At 37.8% G+C, this 20,808-nt stretch overlaps 1 protein-coding gene across 2 annotated transcripts; it reads right to left on the bottom strand.

Moving 5' to 3' along the window:
- Window positions 1-4,881: 4,881 nt before the first annotated feature.
- On the bottom strand, window positions 4,882-9,355 carry LOC311095544 (natterin-4). Of its 2 annotated transcripts, none has more exons than XM_084134071.1 (3): window positions 9,269-9,355; window positions 6,122-6,232; window positions 4,882-5,966 (listed from the first exon to the last, which is right to left on the bottom strand). In XM_084134071.1, the coding sequence occupies exons 2-3, from the start codon at window positions 6,213-6,215 to the stop codon at window positions 4,963-4,965; spliced, it is 1,098 nt and encodes a 365-aa protein (XP_083990197.1). In that variant the 5' UTR covers window positions 6,216-6,232; window positions 9,269-9,355; the 3' UTR covers window positions 4,882-4,962. The 2 variants fall into 2 exon arrangements, with proteins under 2 accessions (XP_083990197.1, XP_083990196.1); XM_084134070.1 differs by lacking the exon at window positions 9,269-9,355 and adding an exon at window positions 7,599-7,765.
- Between the last annotated feature and the right edge of the window lie 11,453 nt (window positions 9,356-20,808).

Genomic DNA, 20,808 nt, shown 5'->3' with positions numbered 1-20,808 from the left:
GGTTGCCAGGGCAAGACAACCCTGCACAGATTCCCAAAGAACCCAGTGTTAAGGGACCAGTGGATGGCGTTTGTTTTCCTGAGCATAAACGGAGTTGTGTAAGACTGTTTGTTCCCTGCATTTCGACGATGATTGTTTTATAAACAAAGCCCAGATCAACGGATTTGCAGATTGTCTAATGCTTAAGGATCGAGCAGTCACAATGATAAAGGTTCGCGGTCGTACGTTGGAACCGGACAGTGAGTAAAACTGTTGAGAACAAATGTCTCTGTGTGATGTTAGCTCGGCGCGTTAGCACAGCTTTAGCTCCGCCCGCACGGCCCGCCCCCAGCCGCTCGTTTTTTTCCGGAAAGACTCGGTACAGCCTATCTTTCTTTTATAAATATAATAAAACTAAAGACTTTTTGGAGATATGAAGGATGCAATACTACTCTATAGGTACTCAAGATTAACAGGAGATTGAGTGAAAATGATCATTTCACCCCCCCTTTAAACTCACCAATGATGTGTTCTCTGCTGCAGATAATGGGGAACTTACAGGTGCAATATTTATTGACCTGACTAAAGCTTTTGACCTTGTTGATCACTATTTACTTTTAGATAAACTCTATGCTATTGGCCTGTCTAAAAGTGCAGTTCTGTGGTTTAGTTCATATCTCCACAATAGAAAACAATGTGTTATCCTACATGGAAATAAATGTAATTTGCTGATTCAACAAAGAGGTGTGCCCCAGGGCTCGACTTTGGGACCACTCCTTTTTTCTATCTATGTTAATAACTTACCATCAATTTTTAATAACTGTTGTGCTCAACTTAATGCAGATGACACTGTCTTATATACATCTAAACCTGATCTTCCACAAATCCAAGCGTGTCTTCAGTATGATTTCAAAATTTTACAAGATTGGCTTTTTCATAACAAATTATTGTTAAATCATATCTTATGATTTTTGGTACCAGACAGAAACTCAAATCCGAAACCGATTCTTGTATAATAACTTGCTCTGACTGTACTCTGCTTCAAGTTGAAAAACGTACATATCTTGGTGTATGGCTCGATTCTGAGCTGTCTTTCAAACCACATATTGATCATGTTTTACTTAAAGTCAACTATGGAATTAATATTCTTTATCGATCTCGTAATTGTTTTACTCAGAGTGTGCGCAAAAAACTTGCCTCTCAACTTATACTTCCGATTTTTGACTATTATGATGTTGTTTATCAAAACTCTGTAAAATCTGACCTTTACCGTCTTAAAACAGCAAACAACAGACTGTGCAGATTTGTCCTTGGATGTCCCTTTCTCACGCATCATTGTATAATGTATAATGCCCTTAATTGGCCATCTCTAAATATAAGAAGATAAATTCATTGGCTTCAACTAATATTCAAATGTATTCATTTCAATTACCCTTCTTATTTAAAAGAGTATTTTGTTCCAATTACTTCAAATTATCAATTGAGGCACTCTGTTCAGCTTTACTTTTCTGTCCCCAGAGCTAAGAAATCAGTTGATAAAAGAGCTTTTATGTTTAAAGCTACTTTAGACTGGAATAACTTACAGTACCTTCTGATATTAGATCCATCACTTCATTTGGGATGTTTAAGCATACCCTGTCTTCTTACCTTGTGATTGACTGCTCTTGTAATTGTAACAACTACGAGAATGAACCAAACACAATTGAAGCTTTTAGGTGATTTTGTTCATACATAATCCCACAAAGAGTCTTCACATCCCAGACTCAAATCACAAACCAGAGCCATAAATCACCCAGGCTCCAGAGAGTCTGTAACCAAAGACATTTATTGGTTAAATGAAGGAAGAACTGGTCAACGTTTGATAGTTTTGCAAGATGGTACTGCTGACCCCTGCGACTACCAGACCCCATCTCTCTTAAGGACCCAGGGTCCCATGAGAGATGAACAAAACCTCTTTTCATCAGGAACTATCCATGACCTCAGATTGGAATGTCTAAACGTTACACACCAAAAAGACTTTACATATCAAAATCCATAAAACTCATTCAAGAACAATTTTCAATGGACAACATCATACATCATTCTATGTGTTTCTACGATATATGTGTCCGTTTATTAGGTGTGTGAATGAAAGTGTGTACTGTTTCATATCAATGCTATCTTACGAACACAACTAGCAAGATGGCTCGATTGAAATCTGGGTAAAATGTTTCGTATTCTTATAATAGTAATGATGTCTAAACTGTGGCCTCTGTACTCTCTGCCAGAGCTTGGAGAGTAAAGGAGATCCCAGATAATGCATGATTTACGATGAGACAAACAAAGCCAGTGTCTAATTGGTCCGATCTCTTCAGGAGGGGGGACAAACTTTGAGTTTAAAATCTCTCTCTCTCTCTGTTCGCTCCCGCTCCGTGCTCTCTCGATCTCTGTGCTCCCTCTCAAGACTAGTAACCATGTAAATGCGCAGACGAAAGAACCCAAATCAAGATCTGAAGAACATGGGTTAAACAACTTCATTCAAGCCATCTTACTAGCCTACTCTCTTCTCAATTTTCTTTCTTTTTTGAGTTATCATTTTCTTTTCCGTTGTGAGTCTCGGTTCTAAGTTAAGTTTTGCGACAAGATTTCGAGCCACGTTTCTTCTGCAAAGCCAGCTTCAAACAAAGACTTTCATTCCGCCAGCACACCATGTGACTGGCCGCCCCAGACATCAGGCACGAGGAGACCAGCCAAGGAACGGACCGGGAAAAAAACTTTTTTTTTATTTCTTTCTTTATTTCTTTCTTTCTTTCTGTAACTTGTATGAATGTGTGCGTATGCGTGCGTGTGGGTTTGTGTTAGATATTTTAGATAATTAGCTTTATGTGTTAGTATATAATCAATAAAGTATTGTTTGTATTTGAACAAAGAGATTACTTGTGTTATCTGCTTACAAATTTAATGTCTTAAACTTCTGATCTAAGTTACCTTGCTAACCATAGTGTTTCACTATAGTTCGGATATTTATATCCGTTGCAGAGTTGATAGATACAGCCAGTTCAAATGAACCGCGAACGAATCATTTGCTCGGTTGTAATAAGTGACTCTTTCGAATTCCCTATAAATTAATTAATAATTCCTTTGAGCTAAATTGTAATCACTACAAATTACAAATATCTTACATAATGTATGATGCTGACACATTGTGTATATGCTATACTTAAATTAATTGTATTATTTTGTGACCCACGTACATACAATATCAAATGTATTTCTGCCAGTTTGACCATCTGGTGGTTGTAGGGTTCTTTATATGTATGTATGTGTGTATGTATATATATGTGTGTGTGTATATATATATATATATATATATATATATATAAAATATTGTATGTATATATATATATATATATATATATATTTGTTATTCTGTGTGTGTTTGTTTGTTGATTGTCTGAATATTGACATGTATAATAGTGATGGTTGTGATGTATTTTAGGACCCCCTCGAAAACGAGATGGTGCATCTCAAGGGGTTTATCCTAATAAATAAATTTGAATAACTCAGCGCCCGCCTTCTCACCTCCACCCGCCGCCGCGATCATATCACCCCTGTCCTCTACAACCTCCCCTGGCTCCCAGTCAAACACAGGATCAACTCCAAAATAGTCCTCCTCACATGCAAAGCACTTAATAACCTTGCCCCTCCATACCTCTCTGCCCTACTAACCCGCCACACTCACGCCCGCCGCCTCAGGTCCGTTGGTGCTGACACACTCAAGACCATCAGAACTAAGCGCCGGACCTGGGGAGACAGAGCCTTCTCCGCTGCATACCCTCTGGAACGCCCTCCCCGACCACATCAAACAGTCAAGCACCTTAACCTCCTTCAAACAGGCCCTCAAAACTCACCTCTTTGAGCTTGCTTTTTCCTGTTAACAGACTTTCCCAGTTCTTCATCTTCATCCCTTTCATCGCCTCCTCTCTTGCTTTGCCTCTGCTTGTCCTTGTACCTATGTGTTTTCATTTCTTGTGCTATCTATGTAACCCTGTCAGTATACCTTGTTTGTTTTTTCAATGTAAACCAATTAACTGTAAAGCGTCTTTGAGTCGGGTAGGTCCATGGAGGCTTCCATGTAGTTCCGCCATCTTGAAAAACTATAATAGCAGAGAGGGACAAAAAGTACTAGGCCAACACGCTTCCACAACGCGTTTCGTTCAGAGCCAGTGTCACGTGACTGAAGCCAACAGAAGCGGAGGAGCAGAGCAGAGAGAGGCGCTTGTCACTGCCACTGCACGGTTATTTATAATGGAGGACCATACAAATGCTGAGTCACAGGATAAGGAGTCCTCGTCATCGAAAAAGTCCAAAATAGACTGTAAAAGGAAACGTGACCGGAGATTACAAAAACAAGGGTTAATGTGGGGACAGCTAATGCAGGAGAAAGCTTTCAAAAGAGACGCTGAAGTTTCCTGCTTTCTTCTCGACTGGTAAGTCAATGTTACGGTCTTAATTACAAGCTTTTTTTCTTTGCTTGGTTGTGTACTTTATTATATAGACAGAAGAACATTTATAGTTAAAAGTTAAACAGGCTCTTTGATGAATAGCAGCTATTGAGTAAAGTAGAGAAGGCCCTAAAAACAAGGTTGTAAGTTTTGTTTGTTTAAAACTGTAACATTCGTTTGTTCGTTGTGTCAAGTTGCAGTTTGTTTGAAATAAACCAGTTCACCCGAAGGAAAACTCGATGAAGTGCATAGCTTTTTGGTACATAACGGCTACCGTAGATGCAACACGCATTTTAAAAAGCGAGGCGCTGGAGAGCACTATTCGTTTGAATGCAAAATACAATTTCACCACTAGATGGGAGAAAATCATACACAATGTCCCTCCTACAACAAAAACAAAACAAAACATTGTTAGCATGTCAAAATTCAATTTAATATATTTTGTTATGAACACACACACGCTAACATGTCATTTATTTTTTCAGACGTTGCGCAGATTTCATGCATTTGAGCATTTCGCCCCATCTTTCACGGGTTTGCAGGGATTCATAGATGTTAGGAGTTCTGTTACTTCCTCTTGATTGGTGCCAGTAACCGAGGATGTGCGATCTCCACCGTTCGTGTACTGTCGGGTGAGCTGACCAGAGCACTGGGCTTCAAATGTAGAAGTTTTGCTTTTAATCTCAATGGTGCAAGAATGGTTGGGTGGAACCTCTATCTCCATACTCACTGAGTGCAGGTCAGTGTCAACTTTAGATGACGTTTCAGAATTCTGGTGAGTATAGTCATATTTTGGAGAAACTTTTCCACCTATTTGAATTAAACCTAGAAAATTAACAGAGGCTGATGCCTCCCCCCCTACTCCACCCGTATGCGTACGGCTCGTTAGGATAGATTTTGTTCTGTCGATGCCTTGATCAAACTTCACCACATGTTTGGCTGACTTGCAGTTCTTGTTTTCAGCTGTGACCCGTTTTATCACTTCTATCTTGTCTGGCTTTACCTTTTTTTTGTCTTCACATTTATCAGTTTGAAAATACTGATCTTTCATGTCATAGTTTACAGTGAGAACTTCAGAACTTTTTAATAAACTGCCTTTGGTCATAAACTTGATACCATTGTCATCTTTAGTAATGTAGTGACCTTCAAAAATGATTATTGGGTGAAATGGAATCTGGCTATTCTTTACATCTGCCCATTTTTTCCACTCTAAAATTTCAAAGTTGTCTTTATTCACTAGAAATGTACGTTCCTCATTATAAGCACTTTGTCTCATTTCTGAACTTTTAAGTGCTTTTACCGTAACCACATTACATTTCCTAATTTGAAGAATGTAATAATCATCGTTGTTATGAGTAACTTGAACTGCATCTTCAGGTGGATCTTTTGATACAACCAACTCCAAGTTATGGTTGTAGACAGGGCTCTGGTCCTTCTCTTTCTCAGCTGATCTACGGTTGGAAAGTCCACGACGACGAAGGTGATGACGATGGTTAGAAGAGTCTGCAAGACAAATCCAACAGAAATACACAAACCAAAGACTGATAACTTATTTGTTATTTACAATCATCTTAAATGAGTACAGCTTCACACATGGATTATAGTTTAGTTTAGGAGTTCTGCAGAATGTTGAACACAAGAACCGAAGGTGAACATACCAGAGATGTTAGAAAGATCCTCTGAATTCCCCCCATCACACAGTGTGCAGATCTGTAGCAGAGCAAAGATGAAGAACACGCTGAAACCCATCATCAGCTTCAGCTCAGAATCTGTGGAATATCACCAAACAGTCACAAGAAGAGGAGACTGGTGGACATTACATTGATATTAATTCTTTCTCTTTCTTTTTTTTTTTTTTTAATTTACCAGCCACAGCCAGCATTTTTGAGTTTCACAGCCCCCATATTTTGTTCTATGAATATCTGAACATGCAATATATCAAAAGAAGGAAGAGAGCACTATAGTGTGGCAAGTGGTTTGTGGTTTCTCACCCTAAACTATGACATAAAAGGTCAGGATTTAGGTAAAGTTCAGGACAAAACATTGGGTTATTTGTTTAACCCAAACGTTGGGTTACACATATTGGGTCAATATGTTGGGTTATTTTCCAAAATTATTGGGTCATTTTTAAAATCGTTGGGTAATTTCTAGAAATAACCCGACTGTTGGGTTAAATAACCTATGGTTTCCGCAACAACAGTTCAAATTTTAACAGTCCAGTGACAGACAGTCAACACAGAAGCTGCTGCTGCATCCTGATTAAGAATGGTAAGTCATATCGTTTTTATGTATATATAACATTAACCCTTATGTGCTGTTGGGGATGTTTTCATCCACTATGGGGTATTTTTGAGTCTTAATTTGGCCATAACTTTCTCTGTGTTTCAGCAAATGGAATGATTTTTGGTGACAAATCTTATTTTGACACATATTTTTACATACAATCAAGAATTTAGATGGACCATGGATGTGACGTTTTCAATCATAACTCCATGAAACATGCATAAATTGTGAAAAATCGAATCTTTATTTACAGCAGATTCTCAGGATTAGAAAGAGCCAACATAATCCATTGCGTTCGTTGATCACATGATATTGCTCTTAGATATAAAAAAAAGATATAAGTCTTTTATCAGCAGTTTGAAACGTGTTCTATCAAACAATACAAATTTTTTGACTCTTGCTATAGTTTTGGAGTTATGAGTCTTTACTTTTATGTGTGTCACTCAGAAGAAAAAAAAAACTTTAAAAATGCTTTCAGGGCTTAAGGGGTTAATTATCTAATTAGGAAAAGTTAACTAGTTAGAAATACAGATCACAACTTGAAGCAAGATAAAGAGTTAAAGTAGACAGGAGAATAAACGAGTAGTCAAAACAACTATTCAAATCAGCAACAGTGGATATAAAGAATATACTGTGATGTTTGACATTTAAGAAAATCCAGATGAAGTCCTAAAAGTTCATCTAATAAACCCTGCCAGTGTCAGCAGAGCAGATATATCAGGGCAGACTTCAGTACTTTCACTGAGATCATGAAACAAACAATCGCAAACTGAGGTTTTGTTGCTTTTCTTTCATTCATGTTATACATTAAATGTTATTAATGGTAAATAAATCTATGAACAATGTACTCACGTGTCTACTGTATCAGAGAAGTAATCAGTCTTCTAACGCCAGCAGTCTGAGAACACGAACCTTCACTCGATTTGACTGAATTACAGCAAACACTTCTTAACAACTCACAAGCTCAAGTGTGTGTCTCGATGTCCTCTGAATATCTCTGAGAGTTGGAGGATGTCTGTGCTGGGCAAAACTTTGTTGGGACGTTTTATAGAGCTAGATCTAATACGGGAACCACAACTATTCAGGGGTGTGTTTACCGAAAGTATCGTTAGCCAAATATGGTTTGTATGATGTGGACTCAAAAAATCTGTATCTTGAGCCAAACGTTATGTTGTTGAACGGGAAACACACCCGTCTGAGTGAGTTTCCTGTAAAATCAGTAATTCACTGCGGTAAACTCAGCCGCCCAAAAAAAACACTCCACAAAAAATGAATGATCTGTTTTTATAAGGGATGTCCCATAAAGTATACAAACCTCATATTAAACCATTTTACTGCAGCTTTTTGTAAAAAAAAAGTCACATTATTCCAATTGAGAGGCCCATAAAGACCTCATTTCTAATAAGTAGAAAAAAATCAATGGCCAGCTCTTATAAGGGATGTCCCATACAGTATACACACCTCATCTGAAACAAATTTACTGCAGCATTTTGCAGATATATGCCATTTATCGACTTCACAGGCCTAAAAAGTCCTTATTTTCTAATAAGTAGAAAAAACTTCTGGTCAGATTTATTTGGCGATGCCCCATACAGTATTGTAATGGACAAAACATTACTTTTTGTAATTCTGTACTTTTTGTATTTTTGTTCTTTAATTAATTCAATAGCTTTTTTAAAGGTACTGCTGGAGATAAATGTCTCTAGCAATGTGGAAGAGACTTTGACTGTAGTGTATGCTACTGCAGCAGCCACTAGAGGGCCGGCCAGACCTCCTGTCAAAACGCTGGCAATCACTGCTCCAGTTATTACGCCCACAGAAGCGGCAGCTTCGAACACCTGAGCGATGTTGCTGCACTCATGAACATCTTCCAGCTCTTGCGCCAGTTCCAACAGCTTTCCTGCACATTCCTTTCGGTTCCCCAGCCAGCGGAAGAGCGCATCACATAACATATCTGCTGCCTCCATGATTAGAGCAGGGTCTGTGTCAGAATCATTTAATTCTACAGGTTAGTAATTCTACAGAGCCTACAGCTACAGGTAATCCCACAGGTTGTAGAATTTGCTCTGAGCCACATAGAAACAAAATCATTCAAGACTCGCAAAATGCTTTACAACCAGAGTACTGTACTCAGACAACAATTAGCAAAGTCTATTTAGGAAATTAGGAATCTTATTAGGAAAAATAAACTAGTTTAAGAATTTGAAGCACGATAAAGAGTTAAAGTAGACAGGAGAATAAACAAAGTAGTCAAAAAAATGAAAGAGTTCAAATCAGCCAAGGGTGGATATAAAGAATATAATGTGATGTTTGACATTTGGGAAAATCCAACTGAAGTCCTAAAAAAGTCTTGTTCAGTGAAGATTCTAGTAAATATAAAAAAAAAAACCTGCCAGTGTCGGCAGAGCAGATATATCAGGGCAGACTTCAGTACTTTCACTGAGATCATGAAACAAACAATCGCAAACTGAGGTTTTGTTGCTTTTACTTTCATTTCTAAAACTGTTGAAAAATGTACTTGCGTGTCTACTGTATCAGAGAAGTAATCAGTCTTCTAACGCCAGCAGCCTGAGAACACGAACCTTCACTCGATTTGACTGAATTACAGCAACCACTTCTTAACAACTTACAAGTTAAAGCACAAGTTTGTCTCACAATGTCCTCTGCATATGTTTGAGAGTATGAGGATGTCTGAGCTGGGCGGAAGAAGGGCAAAAAACCTGTGTTGGGGCTTTTTTTATAGATAGATCTAATTCAGAAACTGAAACTATTCTCTTCTGGTTTGCTTGTGTTCTTTGTGCCCTAATTAGGACCCAAGTCCTGAAAGGTTGAAGGCCCTTTTGTTTTTCTGAGGATTATTATTATTATTATTTTTATTATGAGGGCCAAGCGCGGCTGGGCTGAAGCTAGTACCCGTGCGTGACAGGGGGAATCGACAGCGCTGGGTCCGAAAACTTGGTCCATATTTCAAACACACTTTTGCACATTGTCAGGGATTGTGATGAGTGTCCTTCCATTGTAAATTCCCTGGGCGAAGAAAAAACTAGAACAAACAAGCTTGAGATTAATTTGGATGATTTATTTGTAGCAAATCTTCAGAAAAGAGACGAAGCAAAGAAGAAAAGAAAGAAGCCAAGAAACGACGAAGACAGAAGACGGGAAGTTCCTCCTCAGGAGACAACCGTTTCCAAAGCAAGAGATGCGAATAATTAAACAAGAGCGATTGAATATAAGGTTGATGAATCTTATAAAACAATCAATTGATGAAGAACATTTTGAGGAAAAGTGTTTGAAATATAGAATGGACAAACTAGTGGAGGGTGTGGACTTTCATTAGAAACTTGACACCGCCTGCTGAGTTTGTTTCCGGTAAATCATGAAGAAAGTGTGATGGGTAACTCATATATGCTGATAAATGTACTTTTTACATATAGCATGTTGCTTAAAGAGAGATTACTAAACTGCTGATAGCCGCAAGTGTGTTTCAGTAGAAGAGGATATGAAGCATCTGAGACAAATATAACTTCTGCTTTGCTGATAAATATGTATATGTTACAAGTGTGAAGGCAAGGAATTGTTGTCCTGAAAGCTCCAGCAAGAGGAGGTCAAGCTCAGGTCTGTGAAACCCGAGGGGGAGAAGCTGACTGTTGCTGTATGACTGTTTTACCAAATGCTGTGTTTTCAATATACTATGCAAATGCTTCTTGCTGAGGAAAACCCTGTGATTTCAGAAGGGGATAAATTGTGAGACACGCAACAGTTCGGGGCGAATCTCGAAGACTACTCTTCAAACGAAAGAAATCGAAATCATTGATTGTGGTGATTCGTAAACTTTTCTATAACAAGTTTCAGAGTGATTTTCTTCTAAAACATATGATCTGAACCTGGATAATCAATCCCATCAAGCCTCGAGAGCACCCGAATCCAGACTGAGTTTGGCACGGACTCCCCTTGGGAAAAGTTATGGAGATGTGTGATGGAAATCTTAGTCATTTAAGGAGAATATAAACACAACAACATGTTAGTCTGAAACTCAGTACACAGATCTCATCGGGCCGAGCAACTTCCTCACTCACAGTCATAAGCTTCGCCAACAGGAGGTCAGCTATTATCGTTGCTGCTTAGCTCGGCTCCTATCCCCCACTCTGCCACATTAGGAAGACTGTTCCAGAGTTTTGGTGCTAAATAGGAGAAGGATCTGCCGCCAGCAGTCGATTTTGATATTCTAGGTATTATCAACTGACCGGAGTTAAACTAGTCAGAAATACAGATAAGAATTTGAAGGAAGATAAAGAGTTAAAGTAGACAGGAGAATAAACAAGTAGTAAAAAAAAAAAAAAAAAAAATCAGCCAAGGGTGGATATAACAACTATACTGTGATGTCTGACATTTAGGAAAATCCAGCTGAAGTCCTAAAACAGTCTTGTTCAGAGAAGATTCTAGTTAATCTAAAAAAAAACCTAACAGTGTCGGCAGAGCAGATATATCAGGGCAGACTTCAGTACTTTCACTGAGATCATGAAACAACAATCGCAAACTGAGGTTTTGTTGCTTTTCTTTCATTTTAAAAACTGTTGAAAAATGTACTTACGTGTCTACTGTATCAGAGAAGTAATCAGTCTTCTAACGCCAGCAGCCTGAGAACACGAACCTTCACTCGATTTGACTGAATTTCAGCAAACACTTCTTAACAACTCACAAGTTAAAGTCTCAATGTCCTCTTCATATATTGAGTAGGAGGATGTCTGAGCTGGGCGGAGAAAGGGCAGAAAAACTTTGTAGGGGCTTTTTTTTAGAGCTAGATCTAATTCAGAAACTGAAACTATTATGTTCTGGTTTGCTTGTGTTCTTTGTGCCCTAATTAGGACCCAAGCCTTGAAAGGTTGAAGGCCCTATTTTTTTTCTGAAGATTATTATTATTATTATTATCATTATTATGATGGCCCAAATCCGGCTGGGCTGAAGCTAGTACCCGTGCGTGGCAGGGGGAATCGACAGCGCTGGGTCCGAAAACTTGGTCCATATTTCAAACACACTTGCACATTTTTGAGAATTGTGATGAGTGTCCTTCCATTGTAAAAACTAGAACAAACAATCTTGAGATTAATTTGGATGATTTATTTGTAGCAAATCTTCAGAAAAGACAAAGCAAAGAAGAAAAGAAAGAAGCCAAGAAACGACGAAGACAGAAGACGGGAAGTTCCTCCTCAGGAGACAACTGCTTCCACAGCAAGAGATGCGAATAATTAAACGCGACTGAATATAAGGTTGATGAAACTTACAGTGGGGCAAAAAAGTATTTAGTCAGCCACCAATTGTGCAAGTTCTCCCACTTAAAAATATGAGAGAGGCCTGTAATTTTCATCATAGGTATACCTCAACTATGAGAGACAAAATGAGAAAAAAAAAATCCAGAAATCATGTCTGATTTTTAAAGAATTTATTTGCAAATTATGGTGGAAAATAAGTATTTGGTCAATAACAAAAGTTCATCTCAATACTTGTTATATACCCTTTGTTGGCAATGACAGAAGTCAAATGTTTTCTGTAAGTCTTCACAAGTTTTTCACACACTGTTGCTGTTTTTTGGCCCATTTCTCCATACAGATCTCCTCTAGAGCAGTGATGTTTTGGGGCTGTCGCTGGGCAACACTCCCTCCAAAGATTGTCTATGGGGTTGAGATCTGGAGACTGGCTAGGCCACTCCAGGACCTTGAAATGCTTCTTACGAAGCCACTCCTTCGTTGCCCGGCCGGTGTGTTTGGGATCATTGTCATGCTGAAAGACCCAGCCACGTTTCATCTTCAATGCCCTTGCTGATGGAAGGAGGTTTTCACTCAAAATCTCACGATACATGGCCCCATTCATTCTTTTCTTCACACGGATCAGTCATCCTGGTCCCTTTGCAGAAAAACAGTCCCAAAGCATGATGTCCCCCCCGCCCCCCCACGCTTCACAGTAGGTATGGTGTTCTTTCTCCTCCAAACACGACGAGTTGAGTTTTTAGTTTTTGGTTTCATCTGACCATATGACATTCTCCCAATCCTCTTCTGGATCATCCAAATGCTCTCTAGATGATCATCCAAATGCAAACTTCAGACGGGCCTGGACATGTACTGGCTTAAGCAGGGGGACACATCTGGCACTGCAGGATTTGAGTCCCTGGCGGCGTAGTGTGTTACTGATGGTAGCCTTTGTTACTTTGGTCCCAGCTCTCTGCAGGTCATTCACTAGGTCCCCCCGTGTGGTTCTGGGATTTTTGCTCACCGTTCTTGTGATCATTTTGACCCCACGGGGTGAGATCTTGCGTGGAGCCCCAGATCGAGGGAGATTATCAGTGGTCTTGTATGTCTTCCATTTTCTAATAATTGCTCCCACAGTTGATTTCTTCTCACCAAGCTGCTTACCTATTGCAGATTCAGTCTTCCCCTCCTGGTGCAGGTCTACAATTTTGTTTCTGGTGTCCTTTGACAGCTCTTTGGTCTTGGCCATAGTACTTCAGGATTTAGCATTAAGCTTGCTTTGTATCAGTAGAAAACTTGTAGTATTTTTGAATTACCGTGCTTTCCTCCCTCATATCCCCCTGAGATGAGAGATTTATGTATTTTTGTCTGGAAAAAAATCCTCCTGTGCCGTGGTGAAGTGCTCCTTTAAGCATGACTCCGCCCCATGATTATTTAGCGGGCCTTATTTGGGCTATATAAAGGGCTTCCCCAGAGTAGTAGGATATTGCATCATCCTTTCCGTTCATCTGGGTGTCAGGGTTGCCGGTGCTGAAAGGGGGGGTCTGGGGGGTGAAAACAATGGAAGACAACTCTAACGTCAGTACCACAGAAGTTTCTATGGAAGACTCAGGTAAAGAAGATGTATCGAATAAACTTGACGTTAACCCAGGTGACATTCTTTCCACCTCACCTCATATCTCTAAGAAACCTGTCACAAAGAAGAAGAAGCGCGAGCACAGTAATGGTAACGGTGACAGCAAAGAAAATGGCCATGCGGACATTTTGGCTGCTATCCAAGATTTAGCAAAAAGTTGTGGTGAACTAGGGAAAAAAATTGACAACTTATTCCATAAAATTTCGGTCATCGAACTGACAACAACTGAAACCTCTAAGCAAATTGAGAAACTCTCATTTACTGTTCAACAACTTGTGGTGGAGCAGCATAAAGAAATACTGAAAAACACGAAGCAAGCGTTATAGCTGGAGATGGGCGCTAAAGCTGCACGGGCTAAAAGAGGAGGCCAACGAGGATGTGAGAAGGGTGGTGATTACTGTAATTGGAAAGGTTGCTCCTGGGCTACAGGAATACCTGGAGGAGGGGATCGACATTGCCCATCGTGTCGGCCCTAAAAAACAGGATGGTCCCCACAGATCTGTCATTATTCTGTTTGCACTCCGCCGCATCCGTGATGCTGTTTGGAAGAGCGCCAAAGGGAGCAGGTTCCTACGTGACAAAAAACTGCGGCTTACTGAGGCTTTGTCTCCAGAGGACAGAATTGCCAGAGAGAAGCTCTGGCCCCTTGTTAAAAAAGCAAGAGAGGAGGGTTAAAAAGCTTCTTTCCTTGGCCCACTCGCTCTAATTGATGGGAAAAAGATCAACTACGCAGACATTGATTAACTACTTTCTGAACTGACATTTGATGGACGGAAATCTGTATGATGACTTCTCATCCCCTGTGATCCCAGAGTGATTCTAACGGTCATACTGTCATCGGAGCTGCAGACCGGTAGAACTAATGATGGGTCTTCCTTCAGTTCAAGAAACATTAACGTCGGTATGTAAAAAAAAAAAAAAAGGATAGAAAATAACAAAAGGAAAGGAAATTAGTATTTTGTTTTTGTCCTGAGACGAATTAAAGGTTCTCACCCATATATGGGCTAGTGGCCAATATGTTTATTTGTGATTATTTGGTCCTAATGTTTGGTTCTGAAATTCTCTAATTAACCTTATACAATATATTCTCCTAAAGGAGTTAGTAAATTTAAAAGTAATACCTTAAATTCATATGTATAATTAAACTAAGTTGATATAAGTAGTATATACATGGCTATGTTAAAGGTAGTTTGTAATTTTGTTACAAACTATTATACCAAATCAAACATATGGTGCCTTAATATACATTTACTTAGTCGCTATTTGTTCACCATAATGTTAGTGGTTGTGTATCAATCCTTCTTCAATGGTTACTTAAACACTTCTTTTTTTTCTGTTTCTGTTTTTCTAATTTATTTGATGGATGTTAAGTTAAATTCTCTTACTGTGATGTCATTGAATGCCAGGGGTATACGGGACTCTGTAATGCAGATGGTTAACTATTGTTATTAGGCAGGATAATGCAATCCTTATTGTGTGCAATGTTTATGGTCACAACTCACGCTCTCGGAACAAAGGGCTTTTCTCCCACATAGTCTCAAAATTAAATGAACTCTTGCAGAAGTATTCAAACTCCCTTTTCATTTTAGGTGGTGACTTTAATGAATGTGCTGATGATGCAAAAGACAGGTATCCTCCCAAGATTTGCCAACCTTCACAAAGTAACAATCTGATTTTAAATTTGTGTTGTGACTTGTCTCTGACTGATGCATGGCGCTTTTTGAATCCTGATATGTTGAATTTTACTTGGTCTAACAGAAGTTTGTCGTGTAAATCTAGAATTGATATTTTTTTAATTTCAACAAATGCTCTTCATCTTCTTAAAAACGTGTCTCATTCTTCTGCCCCTTTATCAGATCATAAACAAATTATTCTGAAATTGGGTGATTCACAGGAAACTGCAAACTTGGGAATCATTCAATAACTCTCTTCTCCAGGACGTCAACTTCAATGATAGTATTAAAAAAATAATTGAAGAAATATTTAATGATAATACAAATTGCAAATTCAAGCAAAAATGGGAATACTTTAAATATATGGCTAGATGTGTTGCTATTAAGAGAAGTAAAGAACTTAAATTCCTTAGAAATATAAAAGAATCAGAATTATTTAATAGAATTAACATCCTTTTAACTCAAAGTACTGTACACTCAAAAAAATGATTTGTTGGACTTACATAAAAAAGAGTGTCAAGTGATTCCACGTAAGTGTGTTAAGTAGTTTCTACAAGTAACAATACAGTTCAATGAAGAAAATAAATTCTGGTAAAGTTGACAAAACATTTTTTAGTACATACAACCCATTCAGATGTGTCACTACTGCATTTTAGTTATATGTATATTTTACTTAGTAATGTTATGTTACAATTATGAACTTTCAATACGTAAGGTGAAATTTTTTTTAAAATTAATTTTATTAACTTTAAGTATTTGCTCTACAAGTGTAAAACTTACATAATCAAGCATATTTTTAGAAACAAAATAATTATTTTATTTTTTTGTAAGGTTTTGCAATATACCACTGCTAAAAACTGTAAAACAACTTCAATTTCACAGTTCCTTTGAAACAAATACACTACAAGATCAATAATTTAACAGTAAACATTCTTCAAAAGGTCTTTTAAAGTGCAACTGGCTTCAAGAATTTGTAAGTCTTGCTTATAAAAATATTACATAAATGGAATGTATGTTGAAATTAAGCAACATGCCCTAAAATACTGCTAAACTCGATTTCTGATCTTTATAATCAACAGTAAAAGTAACATTAAAACTGGCCTCTATTTTTGTAAACAACCACAAACAGCTTAAATAACTGTTTGTTAAAAAAAAAAAAAAACACGTCAATAGTCAACATTCTCACAATGTGCAACTGCCTGGAATAAAATTTAACTTAGAAAAATAAAAAGGAAAGTTTTTTTTTTTTTTTTTCAAGACAGGCAGCATGTCACAAAATGCTACAGTGCTCAATTTTTGATATTTCAAATCATTTAAGCCATTGGTAAAGAACATTTTAAAACTGACCTCTATTTTCATAAAAATCCACAAACAGCTTAAATCAGTGGTTCTCAAACTTTTTACACCAAGTACCACCTGGTCTTCTGTGGTAAATATGATGGGATATAAAGACCTGAACTGTCACTTCTTTTATATAAGTTCTTTTAAACATGAAAACAATGGTCTGGTCTTGGTCATTAAACTGCCCCGCTCCGGGTCGCTCTCCAGCCCTGTATTTATTACATATCAGGACTGACCCAGAGGCCGTTCAGCTGATTTATCTACGGTTTCTGTCAAACATTGATCTTAAGGCTCTGAATAACTTATAGTCTATTTTCCTGTCCCCCAGGTTCACAGTCATCATGGTTCCATCACTTGTGTAGGCATACTGTGTTACCCACTCTTCTTGTCTTTCTGGACTTCTGCCTCGGCCCAAACAAATCAAATCAAATCAAATCAAGTATATTTGTATAGCGCTTTTTACAATACAGATTGTATCAAAGCAGCTTCACAGTATTAAAATAAAATAATACAACAAAGTTTGTTTCTAGTGGAATTTATTGATTGATAGAATAAAATTAAATATCCCCAAATATCCCCAACTGAGCAAGCCAAAGACAACAGTGGCAAGGAACCGAAAAACTCCATCAAGTGACCTAATGGTGTCCTAAAACTCCATCAGGTGACCTAATGGAGAAAAAAAAACCTTGGGAGAACCCAGGCTCAGTCGGGGGCCAGTTCTCCTCTGGCATTTATGAACTAGAGGCCGGATTGTAGTTTGAAACTGTGAGATTAACAATATTATATGAATGCCTGGCTGAAAAGATGCGTCTTTAATCTAGTTTTAAACTGGGAGAGCGAGTCCGAGTAACGAACAGTATCAGGAAGGCTATTCCAGAGTTTTGGAGCCAAATGTGAAAATGCTCTCCCTCCTTTGGTTGATCTGGATATCCTAGGTATGACCAAAAGCCTCGAATTTATTGATCTTAAAGAGCGCGATGGATTATAGGGTGATAGAAGATCCGTTAAATAGACTGGAGCTAAGCCGTTTAGGGCTTTATAAGTCAGTAGCAATACCTTATAATTAATACGGAACTTTATAGGTAGCCAATGTAGTGATGATAAACAAGCAACCAGGTGCACAGTAGCTGTTTTATCTTGGGTGCTGAGTATATATGATATCGCAAATATGAATATGAACAGGGGGATCTCTCCGAATGCATTTACCTGATGTTGTGGGACAAGATATGGAATAATAACACGGTCTCCTATTTCCATGTCACTATCCATCGAAAGCTGGTGAAAACACTTCCATGCTCTTTCTTCTGGGGTCACAGGGGCTAGATGGATCATTGGGATGTCGTGGAGAGATCTTCGCATGCTGTTCCAGTGATTTCTTGAAGGAATCGGCTGACAATTAGCTGTACTAATTTTGTTGTAAAACTCTCTGCTTGACACATGAATGAAACCCTGAGCAATTGCATATGCAGCGTTCTCGTCAATGCCGCAGTTCCACAGAGAGTAGAGAATGGTGTCTGTGATGTTAGCTGTGGGCACCAGAACACATGATGACATAAACTGGTCGACAATACCGCCATGAGCCACAAACACAATGTCTATGTGACGTCCGCCAGGCTTTATCAAATCCTCAAGATTGGGACTCAACCTCTCGTAGAAGAATTGTAGAAGATTTAATAATTCTTTCTGATAAGGTAATCCCTGAAGCCAGGAGACAACTGTGTTGTCTCTACATGTTCCTTTGATATAATCAATTGTTTTCTGTCCATTTTCATTCATGCAGAGAAAATATTTCCCCAAGTCCTCGATGAGGTTCTTCATTCTGAACAATTTGTGGATGATTTCACTGTAATGAGAAAAGTTGTACAGCGAGTCAGTTTCCTTCAGACCTTCATTATTGTTTGCGGTTTCAGAATTGCAGCACTGTACAATCTCTTTTTTTATGATTCACACTTTTTTATTTTCTCTTTCGGATTGACAAAACAGTACATTTATTTTCCAAATATAATTGTATCCTCCCCCCCGGCCCCAAATTACCCACCCAAATACCCCGTGTCAGTACAATTGCATGAACATTGCTACAATACATCTGCAACAAAAGAAAAATAAACACAGCAAATATATATAAATAATACAAATACATAAATAAATGTGCAAAAAGTAATACTTAAATTAAAATAGCAATGTCAAAGAGTTATTCACCGGATACATTAAAGGAATTATATATTGTGTCTCCCATCATCATCCTATACCCTCAATAAATGTCAGATATCTGCGCTACTTTATCCAATAGACCTCATTTTTATCAAGTAATCTGTATGCCATTCCTTCAAAGGCACAAACTTTGCCCAATTCTGGCAGCCGCCAGCTTCTCATTATAATTTGTCTCCCAATCATAATACTTATTTGAATCCATTCAGTTGTCTCTACATCCGGGCTTAAAAAAAGATGGGTCTCCAAGGACATATAAACCTGGACAAAATGGAAAGCAATGCTCTGACACCTGTTGAATATAGTTATGGACCTTAGACCAAAATTCTTGTATATTAGAACGGGACCACAGAGCATGTTTCAGGTCTCCGTCCTCTCTCTCACATCACCAGCATTTGGCCGAGTCCTTCAGGCCAAGCCTAAATAACCTGCTTGGGTCTATGGTCTACGAAAAATACAAATTTAATTATCTTATTAAAATACATGATCAGGATTTTACCACCTCCGCCTAGTTTTGAGCCAGGAAAAACCCTTCATGTGCATTATAAAGTACTGAACTTCTTTCTTTTTCTTTATTTCTTTTTCTTTCTTTCTCTCTCTTTCTTTCTTTCTTTCTTTCTTTCTCTTTCTTTCTTTCTCTTTCTTTCTCTTTTCTTTCTTTCTTTCTTTCTTTCTTTCTTTCTTTCTCTTTCTTTCTTTCTCTTTCTTTCTTAAAAAATAAATAGCATATTAAGCCAATTAAGCAAAAACCTGTCAACAAAAGTCTGAAAAAAACTAATAATGAACAATACTTCTACAGCATTTATTAATTGTTAATGTTCATTTCAACACTTACTAATACATTATTAAAGTCAAAGGTTGTATTTGGTGACATCAGTTAATGCACTGTGAACTAACATGAACAAACAATGAGCGACTGTATTTTTATTAACTAACATAAACAAAGATTATGAAATACTGTTACAAATGTATTGCTCATTATGATGGCCAATGACGTGGCCACTCAAAAGGACAGTAACTGAGAACCCATGCATACATGAATCCTTCTTTCTGGGTTGATTACACATTATTTTAGGTATTTTTAGTATTTCATGATTAAACATTTGTTGCAGAAACCTTGGTTACAGATCACGCTTTATATGTATTTCTTAATAATGACAGACACAGATTTGGTTCATTTTCACTTTTATTTTTAATTTGTTTTCTGACATAAATTACTAGTTTGGGTGCACACTTTCTAGTTATTATTGGTATATTGTTAATGTTTATTTCTTTTGAGTTTAAGTTGCTTACGTGGGAAGAGCGGAGGTTTGGCGCTGTCTGGGACGCAGCGCTCTGGTGGAGGTCCTCCAATAAAGGACCGGCTGGCGTTAGTGGCCGCCATTTTGTTTTGTTAGGCTAATCCATGCTGCCAATTAGCTGGGGGTGCAGGATTAATTGTATGTTTATTTGTTTATTATAATTTTAAGTATATTTTGTTGACTATAATTATTTGGTTATATTACTTTGTTTATGACTAATTTCTTCATATTTCTGAAGTTAATTACTTTATTTATTTTAATTGTGTTAAGTGATGTTTGTGTTATTCCCTGTGTACGTGTGGACTAGTGCTAATGGACTAGTCCTTTGAGTATATAAGTTCCCCATGTGTGTTATTTGGGTGGCCATGCTCTTTGTTTAGTTTGGTTTGCTTAGTTGGTTTGATTATTGTTAAGTTTGGTTCTGTTCAGTTTTATGAGCCCAGACCTGACTTTGTTTTTTTTTCAGTTTTCAAGTAATTTAATTTTTAACTTTGTTTGGCATTTAATAAATAATTTTCTTTTGTTTGGAAATCCTGCATTCTTTGCCCTTGACTGCCTTCACACATGGTTAGTTCATGTTAATTAACACATTAACTAATGTTAACTAATGAACCTGATTGTAAAGAGTTACCAAAATGTGTAGAAAATAAAATATCATAC

The sequence above is a fragment of the Abramis brama genome, assembly GCF_963993115.1.
Source record: "Abramis brama genome assembly, chromosome: 13".
NCBI classification, from domain to species: Eukaryota; Metazoa; Chordata; class Actinopteri; order Cypriniformes; family Leuciscidae; genus Abramis; species Abramis brama.
The sequence above is the reverse complement of the archived record's forward strand: the minus strand, read 5'-3'. Positions and strand labels throughout refer to the sequence as shown.

Coding starts and splice junctions, on each gene's coding strand:
- LOC311095544 (XM_084134071.1), bottom strand. CDS start 6,215: ATGATGGGTTTCAGCGTGTTCTTCATCTTTGCTCTGCTACAGATCTGC. Junction 5,967..6,121: donor GGATCTTTCTAACATCTCTG/GTATGTTCACCT, acceptor TTTGTCTTGCAG/ACTCTTCTAACCATCGTCAT.